Source organism: Botryllus schlosseri, chromosome 10, assembly GCF_051294905.1.
Source record: "Botryllus schlosseri isolate E-star chromosome 10, Bs_hap1, whole genome shotgun sequence".
NCBI lineage: Eukaryota > Metazoa > Chordata > Ascidiacea > Stolidobranchia > Styelidae > Botryllus > Botryllus schlosseri.
Window position 1 is genome coordinate 26445456 of NC_137245.1, and position 9909 is coordinate 26455364.

The window sequence follows — 9909 nt, forward strand, 5'->3', positions numbered from 1 at the left end:
ATTTCTCAACTTTTTGATATTATCGTTAATATCATGATGTAATACTTATCCAAATATATAATATATCCGAAGCAGAGAGCACGCCGTTACATTTGAGGTGTTATAATTTTCGATTGAAACTTACCAAAATTGGAATTGACCGAAAGTCGAATTTGACGAAAAGTCGTATTTGACGCAAAATCGTGCGTTTTGATCTTCAAAAAGTAGGCTACGTAAAACCACGATGAAATAGTTTTGCGAATATATCAAATGTCCGAAGCAGAAACAACGCTATTGCATTTGTTTTGTTTTTATTGTTTATTGAATAACTTATAAATTGCTGCCTTACAGTCGACCTAAACCAAACACGAACATGACGTTGATCGCAATAATCGTAATCATTTATATTCTGATGTGCTCAAGACACATAGTGTGCAATGCGATGTAGTTAACTGGCAAGAAGATTTTGCATTTACCTATTATGGTATTTTAATCAAACAACGACTAAAGCCAATTGGCCGATGTAACAGTGTGGGATAGGCTGTTTTCGCTAAACGTTATTATTTGTTTTTTTTTCTGCTCGATATCACGTATAATCATTTGTGGAGTTTGTTTCCGGGCCTCTCGCCGCCACAAGAGATAGTCACACATGGGGGAAGGAACACAAATTAACCTCTGATGCTTCGGCTACAGGCGAGAATCCAAGTAGGTCCGCCTGCGTAGATTACGTAACGGCTGAAAATTTAGATGCCATAAGTACTACCTGGCGGTTGTTAAATGAAGCACTCCTTCCAAGTTTCGATGACATATTGTATTGATCATACCGTTTGCGCCATTTATTGATGAAACTCGTGTGTTTCAGTTAGTTTGCACTCCAAATCTGTCGCGAAATTGTTTTTCCGGTTATAATATTTGAATTTAGCACAAGTGAATCATTGCGACAACAATGACTCAGCAATTTCAGAAATATGACGTAAGCATTTTCTGGCAGAATCACAGTGGTTCTAGCTGAATGTTATCGTACCATTACGTCATTAATCACGTGAATCACACTCCGGAACGATGCAATCGTAAGTTACCATACGCCTTCTTATGAATATCTTTCGATTTCGAATCTTTGTTTATAACAAAGACTCTTATTCAAGTTAGGCTGCTACCATATTCGAGAATTTACGGCGATGTATATAGCTCCCGTTCTCGTACCATACCAGCATATCCTCGTCCCATGCAAATCAAAATACAATAAGTGGGTTGTACTCTAGAAATTACCGGACCGCGATCTGATAATGGACCTTGCCTTCCATCACATGCCACCTCATTTTATCGCATATGTCCTTTTTACGCTATCTTCTGTTACTTTCCATTCAGTATGAAATGTACAGCTTGTCTCTTCTTTAGATCGTCTAGGCCCGGTGACTATCTTTTCCTTGTAGAATATGGCAATTTTTTCGTATCATGGAAAGGATAAAATTCGTTACGATTCCAAGAAACTGAAAAACTAACTTAAGTTGTTGCGACCAAAAAATGGTCAAATTATCGCCACGGAAGAGTTTGACTTTACCAGTAGCCCATGCAAGCGTCGTCCCATATGAAAATCTGACGACCCCGCTGCGTCATCTGATTCCGATATTGACAAAAGACGATACTCAGGCAGCCGATTAACCTGTTTCCACGTCGCACGTTTAACTCTTTGCCCTCCCCAAAACAAGTTGGGTTGAAAAGCCCAGTCTCATTTCTTCGTGTCCTAATGCCCCGTGAATTTGTGTAGTCCTCTCATCGAGAACTCAGCTCCGTGATTTGTAAGGTTGCTGTCTTCCTAATTCTCCCAGGCTTTCCAGAACGGATATACTTTTCAGTTATTGTGCTCAAAACTATTTTATATATATTTGTGCGAGAATAAATTATTGAAAAATATGAATCAAACTTGAAATCGAAACAGAAAACTCCTAATCTCTAAAGCATGAAAAATCAGAGACCGATTCCACTTTACCAAACATCAATTTGCATCGACGTCTTTTAGGATGCTGCACCCATACAAGTAAACGAAATTTCGGCAAATATTCATGGCATTTCACATTAAAAATTGCTGCAGCCCCGCATCCGTAACATAATGTAAGGGGAAAGTAGAAATAAGTTGAATATAACACTGAAACAAAGTCGTGTAATTTGTACTGAAACCACACTGAAACGCATTTTACAAATAAGTAGAAATTTGCAGAAAAGGTTGAGTGGACTTATAGGAAAATACAGTCAGCCGTACACAGTACGTGGACGGTTGTGTCAGTAGCAGATAGAACACTCAGAGACATTCTAAAAACAGTCTGCTGCATAAGTAAATTACAGAAATAGATGCCAGTTATTGTGGACGTGCTTAGTGTTAACACAGAAAATAAGTTACCAATACATTAAGTCTTCGTCACCTACAGGAAGAGCAGCAGCAAAACCCGGATATAAATTAGGTACTGACAGTCACAGAAAATATCACTGGATAACGAAAAGAAATTCTTGAAACAAATATTAGTCGTGCGGAATCTGATGCTTTGATTTGAAAGGGTCTGTAATCTCTTCATTGAATTTGTAAGCCGATCCGTCATCATTCAAGTTGTCTTCGTTTGGCTGAAAAATCATATTTGGTGATACGATTGTTGATAGACAATGCTCTTTATAATTAACTAATTAGTTTTCAAATTTTACTGGCAAGTGGTAACCTCATGATATTGTTAATGTGTCCAATTTACGATCCATCGCAAATCTGGCTCAATTCCAACCGGTACAAGCGAAGTTATTGATGTTCAACATTTTAAATTTAAAAAAATACAATTTTTTTATCCAAAATTTTGAACTCCACTCACTTCACTTCTACAGGTTGGAATTGAGTCAAATTTGATGAGCAGCTTTTTTTAGCGAACCTAACAATTTTATCGAATACTTATCTTCGAACAGCCCTTGTAATACATACCTCCATACTTCCAGCCATCTGACGATCTTTCGCAAGTTGCGAGGCGAGCCGGCTACGTTTTTTCGGCTTGTGCATCGACTTCTGCCGTCTCATGTCCGCTTGAAGTTGTTTGAATTCCAATTCTTCTTTCGTCAACGCAGGCTTGTCTTGCTTGAGACGCTCCAGGCGCGGGGGAGGACGCAAGGGAGGGAGAGGCTCTAGAATACCGGCTGGCGAACTAGCTTCCACTTCGAATGCAGCTCCTCCGCTCCCCACCTTTGTTCCTGTAGATTCAGAGATTGAAATTATCCATAAATCTACCAGGAAACAACTGTCGTATGTGAAAACCAGATGTAGTCAATAATAGCTCAGTCCAGTAAAAATTTTTATGAGATCAAAACACCACAAGATTGGAATAAAAAGACCCGAAGGTGTTGAAACGACTTGGAGTAGTCTTTGAAATCAAACAGAGTGCCTGCAGTTTGTCAAAGTTCCTCATTTACTGACGTTCGCTCCTGATGAGTGTCAGTCGAAAAGCTTGCAGTGGAATAAATTTTGCAATATGAATATATTGTTTGCTGCTATGATTTCAAACTACTTCGACCTCTACTACCACTAATGCTGATTACTTTGTATTTTGAAAAGTAAAGAGTAGTTTTGAGATAAATTTGCATCACATTTATGAGTGAAATACCATGTGTATGTGTGTGGAACAGCCCCATTATTACGGTAACCGAATATATTTTGGATTTGAAGTCAGGGTTGTAATGACTGGAGTCAGGACTCGATCAAGTAACGATTTTTTGGTGACACGATTTGACCTGAGTTATTTTCACAAATGTGTAAAATGACTTGACTCTACTCGAGTCAATTTTTGAATTGACTCGACTTGCACTCGAATCATTGTGCATGACTCGAACCAAGTCATATGACTCGAGACTAGGACGGCCAATACAGACATTTCATTGTAACTATGAAGAACAGTAAAGTTATCACATGATTGGTATTTCGTCTATTAGTCCTGATACTAGAAAAAATAGGGATGAAACTGTTAAGACTGAGAAAGATTACTATATTATGAATGCGATCCATTCTACATCACTCGAGCAGAGTTGACAGGAGCGGGTTGAATCGGATCCAACTTAAAACTGAACAGCGAACATGATGACTTGGACTCGACCCTCTACTCGCTGACTTGGACTTGACTCGTAATGAATTGAAAATGACTCGACTTGACTCGAGTCAAAACTATATAAGTGAGATGGACTTGTGACTCGGAACCTTGTGACTTGGTTAAAACCCTGTTTGAAGTGTCATTAGTCGTTTCACGTTAGTCAAAGTTGCACAGTGCAAATTTTCGAAAGTAGCCAGATCCAACAAGCTGCTAAAAATATGCGACCACTACATTAAAACTACTTTTCGAAACTACAACCTTGAGTAGTCTTAAGACTTTCTGTATTCTGCTAATGTTTAAAATAATTTTAAGATTTCTTGGCAATTGCTGGAAATTTAGCAGAAATTTGTGGTATTACTCCCACTTCTACTTGAGTACACGCCGACTTCTTTGACCAACTCTGGTGAAAACGAGACATGTAATGCCAAATCAAATTCTGAATTTCAACAGCCCATGAATTTTAGTAAATAGGATATTCATTGATGATATTCAACGTTTAATTCAGAAATGTTGTCACCTTTGATTAAACCCTGCGATTCCAGTTCTTCAAGTATAGCTCTCGATTTCATCCGCTCCCTGGCAACCGTGTTGCTGGTGAACTTCTGCCCAATCAGAGACAGATCTAATATCAGATCGAGTCAGATCAATAATAATAATCTCCAAACTAAGGCACAACCCATACTTGGCGTATCGGGCCTCCGTTCTCCCTCGATATCTGTGATCAAGTGAGGATCAGACTCTTCCGTTATGACACCGTCAGAGAGACCAGACCCATCCTGAAAAATACAACTGCTGCATGAACGAGTCCACAAAAAATATCAGACTTGATAATAGAGGAAAAGACATAGTTTATTTTTGTCCTTGATGTTTTTGCGGCATATACACCGACTCATGATATACGTACACACGATCTGTTCATATGCATATCATGAGTACATGATGTGCATATGCCGCTGGACAAGGAAGGTACAGATATAGCCTTTTACGGCTTTCTAAGTCTTGCACCAACCTCCATGCTATCCCAGTAATGCATGAGCGCCAAGCAGGGAAGTCATGGATACCAGTGTTACTAATCAGGTCTTTGGTCTGACCTGGCCGGGGATCGAACCCACGACCTACCGATCAAGTAGCCGGACGCTTCACCATTACGCTATCTTGTCGGTGAGGGTGATATCTGATTTTGAGCCGATACCGAATACTAACACCTTCACCGACAACCCCGATATACTCAGCCGATATTCAAAAGATATTGCATCTAACTTAAGGCGCATTTCCAAAACTTCTCTAGTTTACCAGACCACGACCTGACATATCGATCTCGCCTTCCGACACATGCCACCTTTTGTTCTCACCTGTCTTTTAATATTAACTTCTTTTACTTTTCATTCAGTGTGCATGCCTCCTTTTTTTACATCACCTAGGCCAGGTATGGGTGTCTGATTTCGAAGACTACTCCAAGTCGTTTCGTGACCTTCCTATCTTTCATTGTATCGCTGTCTTGTGGTGTTTTGAAATGATGAAAATTTTAGCAATAAATTGAATTGAATTTATTGGCGCAGTTTTACAGCCATTGCTATACTTGGACATGAAAAGAAATAGAAAGGCTGCATCCGGACAATTGTAAGCAGACTTTGACAACTAGATAATTATAATTGTCTAATTAGAGGAAATACCAGTAATCTAATTTGTTAAATGTTTCTTTGCTCTAATTTTAATTATGATCTAATTTATGAAGTGTTTCTATGCTCTAATTATAATTATAATCCAATTTCTGGTTTCCTGAATGCTACAGGAGAACTGTAGAGTGCAAAACGACAAAACGAGCCAAGCTAGCTGTGCATGTGCATACAACTGACATTCTTATGCTTATGTCAATAAACATTAATTTGATATGAACTGATCTTTGTTCAATTTCCAATTTTCACTAAATCAGTAATTCTAATTCTAATCCAGTTTGGATGAAAATTTGCAGCTATAATTCTAATTCTTGTCTACTCTGGAGAGTAAATGTAGGCTAGAGCAATCAAATTCTATTCTAATTTAGAGAGTCGAAAATTTTCTTGTTGTTCAAGTCTGTCTGTGAGCTATAAAACATATATCAATATTCAGGTCAAGCAATCACAGATAATAGTTCTTCGACTATCATGTCGTGACGGCACAAAAATTACATCTTTTTTTTCATGTAATGGCTGACACCAATATTTATTTCAAAGTGTGATATGGACTCAATATTATTGCAGAAGCAAGATATAATCGTTCGGGCTCTAGTTAACTAAAACATGATTTTCATTAAAGACTGACCATTTCATCAATCCCCGAATCCCTACTCTTGGCCGAGGCAGACTTGGCATTATCCGATCGTGTGTTATAATCGTTAGATGCTTGGACTTTGATCTTCTTTGCACTGACAGGCTTCTGTGAAATTAATTCAGAACGAAAACATCAACTAAAGATGATACAGCGGTAATTCATAGAATTGACTCATTTCAGTTTTTATTCAACCTGGCATAGACTTAGATCGGCTGTTCTTAACCAGGGGTCACCAACTCAAAGCGGGTCGCGGGCCACTTTTCAAATTTCCTAGAAGCCGCGGGCTGCAAGAATTCAATATTGAGATAAAATAGGCCACTCAGGTTAACAACCACGTTTTGACTAGTACAACGCTGTGCTCTCTAACATGGGCGACGGGCATAGTTACCACAAAAAAAAAGAACATGTTATTAAAGAAATACAAATGCAACTAAATAACATGATCATCATTTTCATTCTATTTTGAACTATGAGCTGCACGCGATACCTATGAACACTCTTCGGTGAGTAAACAATTGATATTTGGGTTAGCTAGACACGGCAGTTGCAGGAAAACTATCTCCTCGTAAAGCTTGATCTTGTGGGAAGCCCCAGTTCGTTTTCTAAGCATCTCAGTCTTGGCTGTGTCTGGGTCATTGCAATTAAAGACAATTTGCCCATTCATATCAGCTAATTCTTCCTGCGTGGAATGATATTGCCGTCGCCGAAGCCGTATCAGCTGGTGAGGAATAGTGATGTTGGGCACAGGAAAATAGCTTATCTCGAAAAACAATAATAACGTTTAAACTGAAATCAATCTCAGCATCTCAAAATGCTTTACTAAGACATTTTTTGAAATTTCTAATCATGCCATAACGTAGATTAACTGTAAATCAGGGGTCACCAACACGCGGCCCACAAGGTCATGTTTTGCAGCCTGTGACATGATTTCAGATTTACGAAGAACGTTTAGTAAAGCTGAAATTGATTGTAGTTCGAAAATATTGTTGTTCTTGTTTAAAATAAACTATTCTCCTGTGCCCAACATCACTATTCATCACTAGCTGATATGGCATCAGCAATGGTAATAGCATTCCATGGAGGAAGAATCAGCTGATATGAATTGGCATTGGGCATATATTACCTTGACGTGAAATGTCCCAGACACTGCCAAGAACGAGACGCTTAGAAAACGACTTGGGTGCTTCCGCACGAGAGCTAGCTTTACAATGAAATAGTTTTCCAGCAAGTACCGTGTCTAGGTAACCCCAATATCGATTCTGTAGTCGCTGAAAAGTGTTGTCAGGTATCGTGCGCTGCTCATAGTTGAAAATGTAATGAAAGTGATGATCATTATATTTTTGTTGTATTTGTATTTCTTTATCAAAATATTATTTCTATTGTGGTAAGCCCGTCGCCCACGTTATACCGATGTAAATTTCTAAAACGTGGTTGTTAGACTGTGTGGCCTATTTTATCGCGATATTGAATTGATGCGGCCCGCGGCCTCTACGAGATTTGAAAAGTGGCCCACAACCGGTTTTGAGTTGGCGATCCCTGTTGTAAATCAATGTGACTCTGCTGTTGCCTTTCAGATACCGGTCAGAAATTGTTATCGTAGTGTTCGGTCAAAATGCAACAACGTGATACCAATCGCTTAATTACAAATTCATGAGCAATATATATTGAAGATCGAATTAGTATTTCAGAAGGAGGGGGTTTCCATTTTTAGCCGCAACTTCCCCTGAGTACGCCACTGCACACGACGTACCATCATAACAGTTACGATTCTACTACTGATCAGGCCAAATTACCAGCAATAAATGACGGCCAAGATGGCCGTATCATCATAAAACATGTCCATGAGTTGGGTGTCTCTCTTGACCTCCATGGAATCACTAAGACTAGCTCAGACAACACTTAGTGTTCCATAAAACACCAGGTAAGAGCCGCTGACATAGTATATTCATCACCCTATTCAATAGATGGCAAATTCACCAGCACTTACGGACTGAGATTGTAATGTACTTATGAGAAGAGAACAAGTTCAGCTCACCACAACTCCATTCTCAACCTTGATCGGTCGTACGGCATCTTTAGATGATGAGCAGCCCATTCTTGGTGTATGATTTGAAATATATCTGAAAAAGGGATATCGTGTCTGAAACTACAACTCAACCACCACCCTATGTTACAAGTATATATTGTAGCTTGAGTTCACTGTTCACTATTTAGAGTCGGGTCAATTTTATTTTGTCACCAAGCCTGGGCCAAGTAACAAAACAATTGGTACAGTATCGTACAGTTTTCCGCACAATCATTTGTTGATCATTAGATATAAATATTGAATATAGGCCTACATCACATTCAGAATGAAGAATATTTGAGGTAGATGACAGTAAAATGGACAAAAAATTATATACTGCCTTTGATTCAATCATTGAATTCTCATTCTTTAGACAAATTGTAATATTGTGATGTAGTGAAAAGACAGTTGGTTGAAGTGTTTTAATCGTTTCACCTCTGCTGAGTGAATACTAGTCAGCCCTCACCATTTACCGGACCACGACCTGACATATCGATCTCGCCTTCCGTCACTTTCCACTTTCTATTAGCTTCTTTTACTTTCATTTAGTGTGTATGCCTCATCTTTACATCGCGTAGGCCTAGGTGGGTGTCTGATCTGAACACTACTCCTAGTCGTTTCGGCATCTTCCTATCATTCATTGTATTGCAGTCTTGTGGTGTTTTGAAGTGATGAAATTTTATGAATAAACTTGAACTGGAACTTGAAAAGATATAATGAATCAAACTGATTGGAATAAAATTAAATAACCCTGAACTCTGATTTGATATTAACTGGCCTTTATTTAAAGTCAAGTTTTCAAGAATTCTAACCTAATTCGGAAAAATAACTGTGTAGCTGTAATTTTAATACGAATATAATTTAGATACTAGTGTGAAGCTATAATTCTAATTTAATTGCACCAGTACAGATTCACAGAGTACTTACATCAAATGTTTAAGACAGCTCAACGACTAAAATTATCAGACATACCTTCATAAAACGAAGACGGCGAATAAATCTAGCGCAATTCCTTTCGTACGAAACGAGCTGCTCAATTTCCTGATATGTATGAAACGCAACCACATGAGATCTTTCATGATCAAAACAATGCGTCTCGTTGCTATAGAAACATCGAGGTCAAGAGGTGCTTCGAAATTCTCAGAGAATACCTGGTACGTTGACTGTTGATTCATCCCCTTTATTTGAGGCAATATTTTATTTGAACAATAGTTATAAGGATGTAGATTGAAGCACTTGATTTCAATACTATAATACATATGCGAACCTATTGACGTCTATCTCATATTTGCAGTACTCTTTCGCTGTGGATTATATATTCTCAACACCAGCCATAAAGGTGGCGAGATATAACGCCCCTTCATATCCAGGGATGCTACTGGGATATTTCGGAAAAAAACAGATGTGGCCGCTAAATATACCCAGAAAAACCCAGATCCTATA

The 9909-nt window shown here is 38.5% G+C and overlaps 1 protein-coding gene across 1 annotated transcript; it reads right to left on the minus strand.

Annotated features, from left to right (window-relative positions):
- Positions 1-1828: 1828 nt before the first annotated feature.
- LOC145447771 (uncharacterized) lies at positions 1829-9590 on the minus strand. Its single transcript, XM_080326035.1, has 7 exons — positions 9439-9590; positions 8437-8521; positions 6393-6506; positions 4774-4867; positions 4609-4713; positions 2939-3201; positions 1829-2595 (listed from the first exon to the last, which is right to left on the minus strand). Exons 2-7 carry the CDS (start codon positions 8494-8496, stop codon positions 2497-2499), a joined length of 735 nt encoding a protein of 244 aa, XP_080182161.1. The 5' UTR covers positions 8497-8521; positions 9439-9590; the 3' UTR covers positions 1829-2496.
- Positions 9591-9909: the final 319 nt, after the last annotated feature.